This window comes from Saccopteryx leptura, chromosome 10 (assembly GCF_036850995.1).
Source record: "Saccopteryx leptura isolate mSacLep1 chromosome 10, mSacLep1_pri_phased_curated, whole genome shotgun sequence".
In the NCBI taxonomy this organism is placed as follows: Eukaryota; Metazoa; Chordata; class Mammalia; order Chiroptera; family Emballonuridae; genus Saccopteryx; species Saccopteryx leptura.
In genome coordinates, this window is record NC_089512.1 from 12,326,158 (window position 1) to 12,341,332 (window position 15,175).

The window sequence follows — 15,175 nt, forward strand, 5'->3', positions numbered from 1 at the left end:
TGCATCAAAATCATTTGGGAGCTGTATACCAGATATATTCCTAGGCCCCCCGGCAGTCTCTCTGGGGCTGAGGCCTGGAACGCTGCGTTTAGAAAACTTCCCCGTGTGTGTCTGATACACAGTCCAGGCCATGGGACTGCTCCGCAATCCTGCCCCGTGAGGTACGAACGCCTGAGCTGCTGGGTGTATGTGACACCGTATTTTTATCATACATGATGAACGTTTCACCCTTCTCCTTTTTAACCCTCAGACCTGGTCCGTCATGTCTGTAACCTGTTCACCGAAACGGTCACACTGTGCTTGGACGTGGACAATAAAAACAACAACGAGACGGCGGCCGCGCTGCTGGCTTCCCTGCTGGACATCCTGCACGGCATGCTGACCTACATGTCCAGTGTCGTCCGGCTGGCCCTGCAGGTGAGACCCTCAGTCCCGCATCGGGGACAGCCCTGCCCCACGCCCACTTCCTCTCAGTCTCTTCTCTCTCATCTTTCTCTAATGTGCCTTTACTTTCTGGAAAGAGCTCGTGTTCTGTAGAGAGAGACTACCAAATATGCTGCCTTTGGTGACCAGTGTCAAGAACAGATAATGGGATCACAAAATCTACAAGGAAAGTGGGAGCGGCCTCGGCAGAGACTTGGCGAGAACTAGCCAGGGAACCATTCCTGACCAGGATCGTTGGCCTTACAGGCTCCCTATGGTTGGCCGAGCGGGGTGCAGTCTTTCCTGTCCAAAGATGGGGCTCCCGCCCACCCCCAACAGGAAAGGTTAGATTGCTAGGAACAGAGGAGTGAGACTTTAGGCCCACACATTCATTCCATTCTCTCTCTCTCTCTCTCTCTCTCTCTCTCTCTCTCTCTCTCTCTCACACACACACACACACACACACGTATACACACATACATAACATAAAATCTAGTAATTGCTTTCCCTTATGACCAATAACGTGGAATTGCAGGTAGTTTTGAAAATTGGAATTGTATTTAGTCAGTTTGCCCCAAACTGTATCGTGCTCTGAGGAAAGAAGGGGTGTGGTTTATTAAGTACTTTTCATGTTGGGGTCCTCCACGTGCCTACTTCATTTATGGTGCTCTAACGAGTCAGTGCTACTCACTGAGAGCACGTGAAGGCACGCAGCTGATATGAAGTCATTGTTGTATTTCCCCCTGGTAGAACTGCAAGAAATACATGTATGTCAAATGATAGTCTGTTGGCTTGAACAGATGCAGAAGCTAAAGTGAAAACCAACTGTTTTGATGACCTTGCCAAGAGTCGTAGCAGAAGAGCCAAGAGTCGTAGCAGCAGAGCCAAGAATGAATCCCTAGACTCTGGTTTAGTCTGTTACTCATCATTGTGAGAGATGGTAGCTTCTATCCACAGTGAAGCTGCTTACGTATTTTAGCTGATCTAGTGTGGTTTAATAACTGATTCCAAGGTCTCCTCAACAGACGTGGTGGCAGTAAGTGTTTAACATGAACTTGTAAAGCCAGTAGATGAAAATGACCTTTGAACTGTTGAGTTGTTTTGCTCTACTCCTCTGTAATAATTCTAAATGAACAGTAGGGCATTGTTAAGTACGTACGGAATCCTGAATTGAGGACTTTTCTTAGCTTTTTGTCTAGCCCTCTTTTCTAATGTCTCTTCAAAGAATAATTACTTCTTATTTCAGTTTCCTTAGTGATAGTTTTGTATTTCTTCAAGATGCAGCTGCTAGTGACTCTCACAAGATGCTTTGGTGATATCAGTCTGTAGAAGATAAGTTTTGTAAGTTGAGGTAAAAGGGATCAGAAGTTTAAAAATACCAGAACAATAGAAATCCTCTCTTATTTTGATTATTAGGTAGATATTCAAGGGTGTTTAAAAGAAAACTCCATAATGCAAGTATTTCCCAATTCCTCTTCATTTGCTAGCGTGCCAATAGATCACTGTTCTTCATTTCTTTCTTTTTTTTTTTTTTTTTTGTATTTTTCTGAAGCTGGAAACGGGGAGAGACAGTCAGACAGACTCCCGCATGCGCCTGACCGGGATCCACCCGGCACGCCCACCAGGGGACGACGCTCTGCCCACCAGGGGGCGATGCTCTGCCCCTCTGGGGCGTCGCTCTGTTGCGACCAGAGCCACTCCAGCGCCTGGGGCAGAGGCCAAGGAGCCATCCCCAGAGCCCGGGCCATCTTTGCTCCAATGGAGCCTTGCTGCAGGAGGGGAAGAGAGAGACAGAGAGGAAGGAGAGGGGGAGGGGTGGAGAAGCAGATGGGTGCTTCTCCTGTGTGCCCTGGCCGGGAATCGAACCCGGGACTTCTGCACGCCAGGCCGTTGCTCTACCACTGAGCTCTACCACTGAGCCAGGGCCTGTTCTTCATTTCTTTATCTCCTTTCCCACCTTTGCACGTCGTCCTGCTGTCCTCTTTCTGCGTCCTTCACTCTCACATCCACTGGTTTGCTTTGGGCTTCACTTCAGTCTTGGGTCTCCAGGGTCCCCCGGAGTCAGTCTGAAAGGGGTGGAGTCCTTGAGACTGAGCTCGGGGAAGGGTTGGGAGACGAAATGGAGTGTCACCAAGGACGCCTCTCCTAGGAGCCTGAGCCGTGTGCCCTTTCCCAGGCAGCAGCCGCCTCTTCCATGTGCAGACACCACACTGGGGATTCTTCCACATTCCAAAGCTTCTCGTAGGAGCGTCTCTGAAGGAGAAGACTTGAGGGATTGAGGGTTGCCAGTGTTTAAAATGACAGCAGTGCTCAGATTTATGAAGCCCTTTTCTTGTTCAGGGAGGAGGAAGGACGTGGTGCAGGAATGTGTACCCGGGTGGCAGGGGTCAGCATGCCCCCAGGAGTTCGGTCCCCACCCCAGCCTGCCTTGTGAGTCAGAATCGGTCCTGGCTTACATGCAGCCCCTGCGGGTTCTGAGTGGAAGGTGTGGACGCAGCGACAGGCACATGCTCCCGACTCCCTGGGCTGGTGGGGGCACGTGCCCTTGCGGCTGGAATGCCTTGGGTTCAAATCCCAGCCCCGCCACTTTCCACTGTGAGACCCTGGGCACATTTCTTCACCTCTCGGAGGGCCTGGTTCCTCAGTGTAAAGGCGGCGTGGTCCTAACCACTCGACAGTGTTGCTGTGGGACTTCAGTGAGAAAGCAGCAGAGGGCTAAGTATATTGACTGTAAACTGTCTTACCTACATCTGGCCCATGGAAGGTAAGCAATAAATGCATGCTGTATTATTAACAGCAACAAGAAGAAAGGTGCTCACCTCAACGTCCTGTTTCCAGAGGGTTTCCTGTGGGCTGTGACTTCTGTGTTTCTGTGTTCCTGGCACATAAGACTACTGAACAAACGCTAACTCCTAGTAGGCTGTTGAGATACTGACTTACGGTTTTATTTTGCACTTATGGGCCTAGCCCAGGGCGAGGCACCTGCAGTTTCACTGAGGATTACAAAAGGAAGAGGGTTCGCCCCTAGGGGCTCCAGTTTGGTGGGGAAGAGGTCAGTATACCACTAGTGATGCAAAGCATCATCTCTTTACACGCGTGAGGGTGCGGCCCCTGAGGGGTCCAGGATGCTGCAGGGGGCCTGGGAGAGGGGGCCTCACCCAGTGTGGGGCTTCGGGAAGGCGAGTATTCAGCATAAAACCCGGGTCAGCTGACTGCCCAGTCTGGACCTTGTCTCTTCTCTGAGTTGGTGGGGAACTGGATATATTACTCTCCTGGGTGTAGACCGGTTTTGTTGCTGTTGTTGATTTGTGGCTGAGTTGGATTGTCGTGAGACTGGAATGTGGTCACCGAGTCCTGCTTGGTCTCTCTCTCTCTCTCTCTCTCTCACACACACACACACACACACACACACACCCGTGGTTGTTTGTGGTGGGGGCCCTGGCCTCTCTTTTCAGCATCACTCGGAATCACTCAGTTCGACTCCTCCGTGGCTTTCCCTTGTGCTCTGTCGGCTGCCCTCTGTCTGGTTGTTGAATCAAGTGGAAGTCGTCTGCCACAGCCCACGGTCCCTCATGTCTCCCCTTCCTGTTGAAGCCTTCAGCACTTTATTGATGATGTAAGTTTCTAACTCCCTGGAGAGACACTCAGGCCTTGTATGATCCAGCCCCAGGGCGCTGCCCAGCCTCGTCCGCCCATCTTCCCTGCTGCCCATGCCGGTGCCCAGCCTGCCTTTCCTCGTGTGATTTCTGGCCCTGAAACACTGCTCTCCACACCGGTCCTGTAGACCGACCTCATCCCCACCTTCCAAACGATGAAGTTCAGTGTCTCGCTCTCCTTCTCCCAACACTTCAGCTCTTTCCCCCGCTGCGCCAGTTTTCATACTCTGCCGTCAGCAGTGACTGGGAAGCTTGTCCTCCTTTTCCGTAAGCCCTGAGCTCCTACAGCCCAGGGAATGAGTCGTGTCACCTGTGCATTGCGAGCGTGCGTGTGCCGGTGTTCGGGGAGCACGGCGCGTGTTGAGTTGGTCTGGGCCACACCATTGCACGTGGTGCTCCGCTGTGCTCTTACACCTGCTCGGACACCAGACGGTGGCTGCTTGAGGACTTGCCTGCATCATGATCCCTACAGATGCCTTACTTCCGTGTTATTTACCCTCACTGAGTACTATCCCCATGCACTAGATTCACGTAGCCGTGCTAGACGTCCAGAACTGTGTTACCCCTGGCCTTTTGGCATGCCGAGAAGTTAGCTGTATTCCATTATCTCATTTTGGATGATACTGTATTGCCAATTAGTATTACATATGGCTCAGAAGCTGACATTCTCAGGTTGTATATATTTAGAACTATTATATTTATATCTCCGGGCACAGTTCCAGAAGTACCATACTTAGCACATCCAGCAGCTTCCCCAGCTCAGCCACTGGGATGCTACAGAGCCAGCTGAGACTGAACATGTCCAGCGCTGGGCTCGGGCGGGGTTCACCTCCCCACGCCATTCTCCCACGAGCACGGAGCGCCGTCCTCAGCCTGCTGTGCCAGCTGGAAACATTCCCTTCTTTCTCTTAGTCCCCATCTAATCCGTCACAAAATAATGGAGATGTTTACCTCAAATACCTAACAGATCCAACCTCTGCTCCCACCCAGCTCAGTCTCCCATCCTCTGTTGCCTGGACTGTGACACGGGGTAGGTCAGGACTGTTGGCTGGTTAAAGTGAAGAGGCCGCTGCTCTGTCTCAAGTAGAAATGAACGGCCCGGGCTCGGGCAGGTTCAGACCTCGGGACAGTGGCTTCCTGTTGTTTTCTGGAATGAAATTCTAACATTATTTCCCTATGGTGCAAGTTGTTAAAAGGCGAGACACCTGATTTTCAATAAAGTTCTTCTGAACCAAAGAAAGCAGGCAACTCACATTCTGTCCACAGGCCTGAGGTGCAGAAGGAAACGTGGCACTTAGAAGAAGGGCCCCAGGGTCCAGGTTAAGGGCGTGAGGCCGGGCAGCCCGCTCCACAGGCTCTGGCAGAGGTCCTGACCTAGAAGTCGTTCTGTTTCTTTCTGAGTGAAATTAAAAAGAGAGGAAGTATGTGAATGCAATGTGTATATTCTACAGCAAACACAGTAAATAATCAGTGCCTTTTTCAACATGAAATTACTCATCTCGGTCTTAGAAATCCCTAGGATCAGACACTTCTGTACAACTCCCCGAAGAAGGCACGCTTAAGATGAAAGATACTCACTTCTCACTTCTTATTCTGAGCTTGGTTTAAGCCTACACTTTCTAAGCAATGTAGACTTCCTGTGCCAACTATTCGTGCAGCAGGACATCGGTCAGATATTCCGGATGTCACTGCACTTGAGCGCAGACAGCGCAGGAAGTCATAGCAGAATGCTCCGTGCGTGTCAGCGAGTGTGCAGAAGAGTGCCTGGGACGGGTGAGCGTGTGCTGTTTGGAGACACACGGCTGTGCTTCATCCTCTAGATCTGTCACCCATTAAGTGTGGGACTCCACATGAATTACTTCGCTCCTCTGAACTTCAGTCCTCTTGCCGGAAAGATGGGGACAGGGAGCCCCTTGTCTCAGGCTGGTGGGGAAGACCGCGACCGTCGCTGTCATTTCCCCGGTGGCAGCCCTTGTGTTGTCTCTCTGTGGACCACCCAGGTGTGCCTCCGCAGCCGGACCTGGGGGCAGTGGGTGCACACTTTGTCACGTTCTAGCCAAGCGTGACTTCTCTGCAGGGGCCCGAGCCTGACTAACCTCCACGCCCCCTGCCTTTCTCTTCCCCCTTAAGGCTCAGAAGTCCGGCTCGGGAGGGGACACCGAGGCCGCGGAAGGCCTGCTGCTGCTCGGCAGACCCCTGGCAGACCTCGCCGGCCTGCTCATCCCGCTGGTAAGCTTGCCTGGCCGGGCAGCTCCCGGAGCACGGCTGTGGTGCAGTCATCTTATGTGAATGTTGTGGTGTCTTGAGTCTTTGTGCTGTTTTAGTTCCTTTCAAAACTAGAGCAAGAAGAAATTTCAGAAGGTCGTGTGGCTCAGAATGACTAAATTTCTATTTTATTTTAAAACCAGGTGGGTTAGATATTTAAGTAGACTCTCAGGTCCTTCTTTTTTTTTTTTTTTTTTTTTTTTTTTTTTTTTTTTTTTGTATTTTTCTGAAGCTGGAAACAGGGAGAGACAGTCAGACAGACTCCCGCATGCGCCTGACCGGGATCCACCCGGCATGCCCACCAGGGGGTGATGCTCTGCCCCTCCGGAGCGTCGCTCTGTTGTAACCAGAGCCACTCTAGCGCCTGGGGCAGAGGCCAAGGAGCCATCCCCAGCGCCCGGGCCATCTTTGCTCCAATGGAGCCTTGGCTGTGGGGGGGGGGGGGGGAGAGACAGAGAGGAAGGAGGAGGGGAGGGGGGGAGAAGCAGATGGGCGCTTCTCCTGTGTGCCCTGGCCGGGAATCGTCAGGTCCTTCTTAATGAATGTAAGATAAAAAAGAAAACAAAATTCAAGAAGTGACATTCAGAAAGGGAAAGAATTCTCTTTGACAAGGTATTTCAAGGTTACGCTGGGCTGCAGGTCTCTCCAGAAATGAGGAAGGACAGACACAGACCTAGGGTGGGTCTCCTTGGTCTCCGCAGAAGTGCAGTGAAGTAAGTGACATTGGATAAAAACAGTCAAGATGACACAGGGCCACCGAATAGAGGAAAAGAACCCAACAGAAACTCGGAGTTTGGACCGACGTAAAGAGGACCCACCCTATCGACACATGACTCCTACCCACGGACAGAGCAATCAGTCAGAGTTGGTTGATGACATTCCACAAAACCCGGAAAACCTGTCCCAGTTGGGAGGACTAGGGTACAGGGAGCCCACGGGAATGCGCCACTTTGGCGGCCACCCTTCTCAGAGGCAGATGGCTCTTCAGTTCCCAAGGCTGCTGGGGAAAGTTTCCTTTCTGCCCACTGGCTCAAAGGAAGGCAAATGCAGTTCGGATGAATAATTCTATAGACCTAATTGTATTCATCAAATCAAGGTTTGGTTCAACTGGGGGGGGGGGGGGAGTCAGTCAGTAGTGGGTTATATCAAATAATAACATATATGGAGTAGAGAGGTCACACAGATGTGACAGTGAGCTCACAGTAAAGTGAGGGGACAGTCGGAGACCCCAGGAACTGGTCGTGCCCTGGACAGAGTGGAAGGGTCTTTGGTGCAGAACTGTGCAGGAGGCTCCCCGGCAAATAGCAGCCTGAACTAACTACCTGCTCCGGCTCAGAACCCGAGGCCTGAGCCCGGACAGCCAGCTCTCCCACGAGGGCTGGACGCAGGGGGGGCTCCAGCTCAGAGTCCGAGGACTGAGCCCGGACAGCCAGCTCTCCCACGGGGGCTGGACGCAGGTGAGGACTGAGCCCGGACAGCCAGCTCTCCCACGGGGGCTGGACGCAGGGGGGGTTCCAGCTCAGAGTCCGAGGACTGAGCCCGGACAGCCAGCTCTCCCACGAGGGCTGGACGCAGGTGAGGACTGAGCCCGGACAGCCAGCTCTCCCACGAGGGCTGGACGCAGGTGAGGACTGAGCCCGGACAGCCAGCTCTCCCACGAGGGGCTGGACGCAGGGGGGGCTCCAGCTCAGAGCCCGAGGACTGAGCCCGGACAGCCAGCTCTCCCACGAGGGCTGGACGCAGGTGAGGACTGAGCCCGGACAGCCAGCTCTCCCACGAGGGCTGGACGCAGGTGAGGACTGAGCCCGGACAGCCAGCTCTCCCACGAGGGCTGGACGCAGGTGAGGACTGAGCCCGGACAGCCAGCTCTCCCACGAGGGCTGGACGCAGGTGAGGACTGAGCCCGGACAGCCAGCTCTCCCACGAGGGCTGGACGCAGGTGAGGACTGAGCCCGGACAGCCAGCTCTCCCACGAGGGCTGGACGCAGGTGAGGACTGAGCCCGGACAGCCAGCTCTCCCACGGGGGCTGGACGCAGGGGGGGCTCCAGCTCAGAGCCCGAGGACTGAGCCCGGACAGCCAGCTCTCCCACGAGGCCTGGACGCAAGGGGGGCTCCAGCTCAGAGTCCGAGGACTGAGCCCGGACAGCCAGCTCTCCCACGGGGGCTGGACGCAGGGGGGGCTCCAGCTCAGAGCCCGAGGACTGAGCCCGGACAGCCAGCTCTCCCACGGGGGCTGGACGCAGGGGGGGCTCCAGCTCAGAGCCCGAGGACTGAGTCCGGACAGCCAGCTCTCCCACGGGGGCTGGACGCAGGTGAGGACTGAGCCCGGACAGCCAGCTCTCCCACGAGGGCTGGACGCAGGTGGGGTGCCAGCTCAGAGCCCGAGGACTGAGCCCAGACAGCCAGCTCTCCCACGAGGGCTGGGCGCAGGTGAGGACTGAGCCCGGACAGCCAGCTCTCCCACGAGGGCTGGACGCAGGTGGGGTGCCAGCTCAGAGTCCGAGGACTGAGCCCGGACAGCCAGCTCTCCCACGAGGGCTGGACGCAGGGGGGGGGTTCCAGCAAACAGAGAGAAAGGACCGACCACATGCTCTTACGTAAAAGACTCAAAGTGGCCCCATTCAATGAAAATGTATAACACGTTCTATGTGTGTACATATAGATATATATATAGGTTAGTAATTATAATCACAGCAAATAAGATTTTAAAACTAGTTGAAGAAGGACAGATGAAGACTCCATTGTAGGTAAATGTCCAGGCCACTCTGTTTCACATACTGTCTTATAGACGAAGTTTTGGTATTGGCTACATTCTGAGACTTGTTTTTTTTTTGTTGTTTGTTTGTTTTTACAAGGACAGAGAGTCAGAGAGAGGGATAGATAGGGACAGACAGAAAGGAACAGAGAGAGATGAGAAGCGTCAATCATCAGTTTTTCATTGTGACAGTTTAGTTCATTGATTGCTTTCTCATGTGTGCCTTGACCGCGGACCTTCAGCAGAGCGAGTGACCCCTTGCTCAAGCCAGCGACCTTGGGTCCAAGCTGGTGAGCTTTTTTTTTTTTTTTTTTTTTTTCCCTCAAGCCAGATGAGCCCGCGCTCAAGATGGCGACCTCAGGGTCTCGAACCTGTGTCCTTTGGCATCCCAGTCCGACGCTCTATCCACTGCACCACCACCTGGTCAGGCTTGTTTTCTTTTAATAGGTGAATTTATTCCAGTTGGGTTTATTGTTAAACTTATCTTTGGTCTTAATTTTATTGTCTCACGTTATATTTTCTTTCTAAATGTCTTCCTATATTAAATGTAAGGTTTAATGCGCACACACCGTAAAACCTTTAACAGGACAAAGAAGGATGCTACAATAGTAAGGAATAAAATCCACAGGAACTTTTTGTGCCAAATACCAGAGGTCAGAGCATGATAGACAGGACAAAATGCATGACAGGGAGGAATAAACAGCCACAACACAGTAGTGCTGAGAGATTGATACACAGACCAAGTGGATAAAACAGAGAGCAGGGGTTGACAAACTTGGGCCTGTGGACTGACGGCGTGAGGTCAGCCTATTTTTGGCAAATAAAGTTTTATTGAATACAACCATGCAAACAGTTTGTTTACACATTGTCTGTGGCTGCTTTTGCACCTCAGTGGTAGAGTTGAGGAGTTACAACAGAAACCTTATAGCCCGTACGCCTAATTATCTTCTGTCTGGCTCTTAATGGAATAAAGTTTGTTTACTTCTGTATAGAAGACATGAAAACTTTTAAGATTAATCTGATAGATATTTATCTATCTCTGTACCCTGAAAATAGAGACTGCACCTTCTTTTCACATTTTTTAAATAAGTTAACCATGCATTATGATAAAAGAATATTAGTAAATTCCACTAAGTAGGAATTCTTTGACCATAAAACAGTTAAGCTAGAAGAAAATTACAATCAAAGGTGCGCTGTCAGCAGATTTTGTGAGAACAATCAAAGAATAAGACATTGTGACTGTCAGTCTGGGTCCCAGAAGAAGACAGAGACCACCCAGTGGTTTAAACAGGAGAATTTTAATGTCAAGAACTATTAAGCTATGACTGGAGAGTAACTGTAAGGTTTTAAAAGAACCCTACAGGATACTGCCAGGCTGAGGGAGAGGACCCGAGGACGGACAGATTTGACAGGGGGACCCACCCCCCAAGGCCGCAGGCCAGACCTCACTGGAGAAGGCCTGACTGCAGCCCACAGGACCGTGGACAGGTTTGCTGGGTTGCTCAGGCCGCCATCCCTGGAAAAGCAGGAAGCAACCCTTCAGGGCACAGGTGGATCCTAACCAGTGGGCAGGTGCCCAGAGGGAAGCAGGGTGCCATTGTTGGCGAGAGGTCGGGGGCACCCAGTGTTTGTGAGGAGAGGACCACAAAGGGCACACCTATGCAGGAGGCAGGCAGCCGTGGGAGGGTGGTGGCGCTTAGGGTGCCAGTGCTCATGGGAAGCCTGGAGTGCACTGTATCCATTGGGGAGGGTGGCACACTGATCACAGGCCAGGCTGGGGTGAAGGCTGCTGAGGGCCACACATCCCGGGCCCACAGTTAGGTCAGATCTGCGCCAAACGCCATCACACCCACACCTCTGACGACAGCGCGGCTGCCAGAAACAGCGGGACAGCTCCGTCTCCCTGCGATGTGTGATCTGACAGCTCTCCCCAGCGGGACTCTGCACTCACGTGACTGACAGCGTGGTCACATTTAGGTTCTGATATATTATTGGCCCGATGCCTGCCGCACATGTGTGAGCGGGTTGTGAACCTACACGTTTATCACCAGAGTCATTCAGTTTAAAAACGGCTGCAACAACAGCTTTGCAATATATCTTCTCGGGAAAAGATGAACACATTTACGGATGTGACTAAAGTGAGGGGGAAAAGTATTGATAATACGGCTATTCAGGACCTAAACCAGAGCACATACAGGCCGAAGATAAATTTTACAGCGGTTGTTAGAAATGTAATAGGTTACAGAGCGGGCTGGGGGTGGGTGGGTGGGGGTGGGGTTGGAATCTCATTCCCACAGGGAGAAAGAAAGACTTTCCGTTTTCCTTTGACTCGGATAATTTTGGAAGTGTTTTGCCCTCAGGCAGGTGAATGAACTTGCTAGCTTTTGAGGTTCTTTCCAGAAACGAAAATAAACAGACTTATCCCTAGGAGATGAAACCCGTCAACCGATAATTGATGACCTGTATTTGTACTGTGCACTGTAGAGGAATCATAGTGACATGTAAGTATGAGAGAGTGATTCTTAGTCTGTTCTGAGTGTGAACTGATCCGAGAATCTGATGATTCCTGACCCTCTTCCCAGAAAAATGCCTAAAATCGTTTCTGTGTAAAGTTATGCACACCAGAAAAATGCCTAAAATCGTTTCTGTGTCAAGTTCTGCACACAATTCGTAATTTTAGAGGGATCTCTGAACCTCGGTTGGGAACTGTGGTGTAAGATATGGCGAATGAGAGATGTTACAGAATTGACCATGTCTTCTGAAGAAAAGATTGAGCAAGGTAATTGGCCCAAATATTACATTTCTTTTTTTTAAATAATTTTATTTATTTATTTTTTACAGAGACAGAGAGTCAGAGAGAGGGATAGACAGGGACAGACAGATGGGAACGGAGAGATGAGAAGCATCAATCAGTTTTTCATTGCGCGTTGCAACACCTTAGTTGTTCATTGATTGCTTTCTCATATGTGCCTTGACCGCGGGCCTTCAGCAGACCGAGTAGCCCCTTGCTGGAGCCAGCGACCTTGGGTTCAAGCTGGTGGGCTTTTTGCTCAAACCAGATGAGCCCGCGCTCAAGCTGGCGACCTCAGGGTCTCGAACCTGGGTCCTCTGCATCCCAGTCCGACGCTCTATCCACTGTGCCACCGCCTGGTCAGGCAATATTACATTTCTTAAGAGGAGAAAACAGGGAAGCCAGGCTGTCTCCTAGATAAGTTTTGTAACAGTTCCTGGAAGGAAATTATGCTACACTCTCCTGCTCCCTCAATTAACAAAGGTATTTTCAAATTTGTGGATATGTATATTTTTAAAATTTTTCTTTATTATATATGAGAGACCCCAGTATTTAGCCTGGTTTATATGTTGCATGTCACCCATGCCTTTTGTGCCCATTGCAAAGATGTCCCTGTGCAGAGTGGTTCGGACCACTCTAGTGGTCCTCACCGAGCATCAGGATGTGAATTCATCCTGGGCGAAACGCCCGGGAAACTGAGCTGCCTCATGTTTCAGAGATCGCTGTGCCAATTTACAAATAAATTGGGGGCCACACAGCATATGAGAAAACAATTTTCATTTTCTCATTTCCTCCTCTGAAGAGATAACCAAGTGGATTTTTCTCTTTATGTAGTGATGGGCGTGGACTTGGCTGTTCTTTCCCTGGTCTGTTGCCCTCACGGTCAGTGGCGTGAAATGTAGGTAATGCTTTATGCTGGTTATGGTCTCTGGCCACAGAGCCCGGGTCTAAGTCGTCCATTGGCATGTTAAACCCAGGAGACTGGGCGCCTTGTTAGTTCTGCGCTAAGCGGCTCTAGGGGGTCAGTCACACCCCATTTAATAGGGACGCTGCTCGTTCTGATCAGCCGCTGCCCATCTGTGAACTGGACATTCCCACTGGATGGACCGTCAACACCCCAGATTGAACAGGGTTCGAACAAACTGCTCACCTCCTTGAAACTGTTCTCCCCTCTTGGGGTTTGTCAGCGGGGGACACTCACCGCCCCCCAGCTGCCCACACCAAGAGTGCAGGCGGCATCTTTGCCTCTTCCCCTTTGCCATCCTGCCCCGTTCCGTCACGTCACCCACACTCATCAGGCCCGTTTTCTCCTCCCTCCCACGGTCCCCATCCTCTCGGGCCTGTGGGGCTGTAGACTACCACCTGGCGTTTCTGCCTGGCTTGGCCTCTCCAGTGTCGTCTTCCGGGTGGCGGCACAGTGTTCTTTCTAGAACGCAGTACTCATCACTATTGACTTAAAACCCTCTGCTGGTGCCCAACTTTGTAATGGGTGTATAAAACAAAACCAAGTGTGATCCGACACTCGATCGTGACTCTAGCGTCGTCTCTTGATTCTCCTTGTCCTGCTCTGTCTTCCACTCCCTGGGTTTTTTAGTCCTTTAAATGGGCCATAGTCACCCCTGCCCCCACCTAGAGGCTGCTCTGTCTCCCCCACGTGGCTGACTCTTCCTCAGCTCTCAGGTCTTGGCTCAGATGTCATTCCTCCCAGGAAGTCCTCTTGCTCCCACCAGGACCGGGTTAGGTCTTCCTGCACCCGCTCTGCCAGCATCCTTGGCCGCCTCCGTCCTTACACTCATTATCCCATAGTCCCAAAGTAGCTTGCTCACGTCTGCCTCTCGCACTAGACTGTCACCCTGGGGAGGCAGGAGCCCTCGTTGTGAGCTTCACTTTGGGGCCTGGTTCAGAGAAGGGATTCCGTTAATATCTGCATAGGGAAGGAGGCACATTGCTAACAGATATAGTCTGTTTTCTACCCATCCTCGCTATGGTTGAGAACGGGCTGAGTCTGCTGAGACACAGATGTGGGTACCGGTTTACCCGGAGCCTCTGCCTGCACCCGCGCCGTCCCGCCCCTCCCAGGCCAGCCCCTCCCAGGCCAGCCCCTCCCAGGCGGTGACGGTGGGCATGGTGCACCTGCTGCTTGCTTTAAAACGGCACCGTCTGGATTTCTTTCTAGAGGTGAGTTCTTCTTGGCAGGAGTTGCCCTGGCCTTCATTGGGCATCCTGTGTTCCTCAAACAACCCTCACCCTGCCTTTGATTGACAATAAGAAAAGGAAGGATGCAAAAGGGCAGGTAGCATTGCCCAGGGCCTTCTGCGTCTCTGGGACATTGTTCCGCTTGTAGTAACTGCAGTATATGAAACCCCGCCCTGGGATCCCAGCAGCAGTGGAGGCCGCTAAGCAGTCAGAACAGAAGTCACAGCCTCGTCACAGTTTCTGACGGCGGAGTGCCGGGACTCCGACCTTCGGTGTTTGGATTTGGAAAGACCCCAGAGATGCAGGTCTGTTTTCTCCTATTCCTTCTCACACCTTTGTCTTCAAGTGGTCGTAACGCCATGATATGTTCTTCAGTCACGTTTTGTGTGGGCCAGCGCTGTTAGTTCTAAGGTAAACAGGTTGGCGTTCACGTTCGTGGAGGGACGTGAGCTGTGGCAGAAAGCAGCTCTTCTGGAAGGAGGAGGGAATTCTCGCCCATCGGTGGCCCAGACGTCCACATTCTTAGAGCCCCCTTTGCGAGCCTCCTCTCAGCCAGCGGTGCTTTTAGCATGAAGGCCTTCCACCTGTCCCACAGCCAAGACCGGGGCGGCGAGCCAGGCCACGCACAGAAAGAGGAAGGGGAGTTGGAGAAACACAGGGGGTGGAGCTGTGAGACGTGGGTCACGTCTAGTTAATAAAGCCTTTTAGGGGCACTATTCTTCGCTCGTAGTACACTGCCTTGAGTTAAAAATGGCAGGTAACTTTTTCCATCCTTAATGGTTGAGTCTTTTATGTGCATTAGTGAGGAAAGTGGGTCTTCATATTTGGACTCGTACAACTAGCTCTAAAGGTTTCAGTTCATCACGTTTCAGTTCACACATCTCATGTATGTAAGATATGGACAGGACAGTAATACTAATCCAGGGTTCCTAGAGCTCCAGACCTGTTCAGTTTTGAGACACAGTGTCTGTAAGGAGGTGACACATAGAAGGAAGTGATATAAATATTGAGAAATAGCTAGCTAGCTCAAGAGAACAGTGGGCAAAGGACTTGTGCAGGGCAGTCCACAACAACGAAAATAAAAATGT

General features: G+C 51.7%; 1 protein-coding gene across 2 annotated transcripts in view; it reads left to right on the forward strand.

The window, feature by feature from the left end:
- The window catches only part of ULK4 (unc-51 like kinase 4), a 418,647-nt gene that overhangs the window by 264,809 nt on the left and 138,663 nt on the right, over positions 1–15,175 (forward strand). For both annotated transcript variants that reach the window (XM_066351269.1, XM_066351270.1), the window contains 2 exons: positions 251–417; positions 6,210–6,308. In XM_066351269.1, coding sequence (XP_066207366.1) covers positions 251–417; positions 6,210–6,308 — 266 coding nt within the window. The remainder of the gene's footprint in view (positions 1–250; positions 418–6,209; positions 6,309–15,175) is intronic.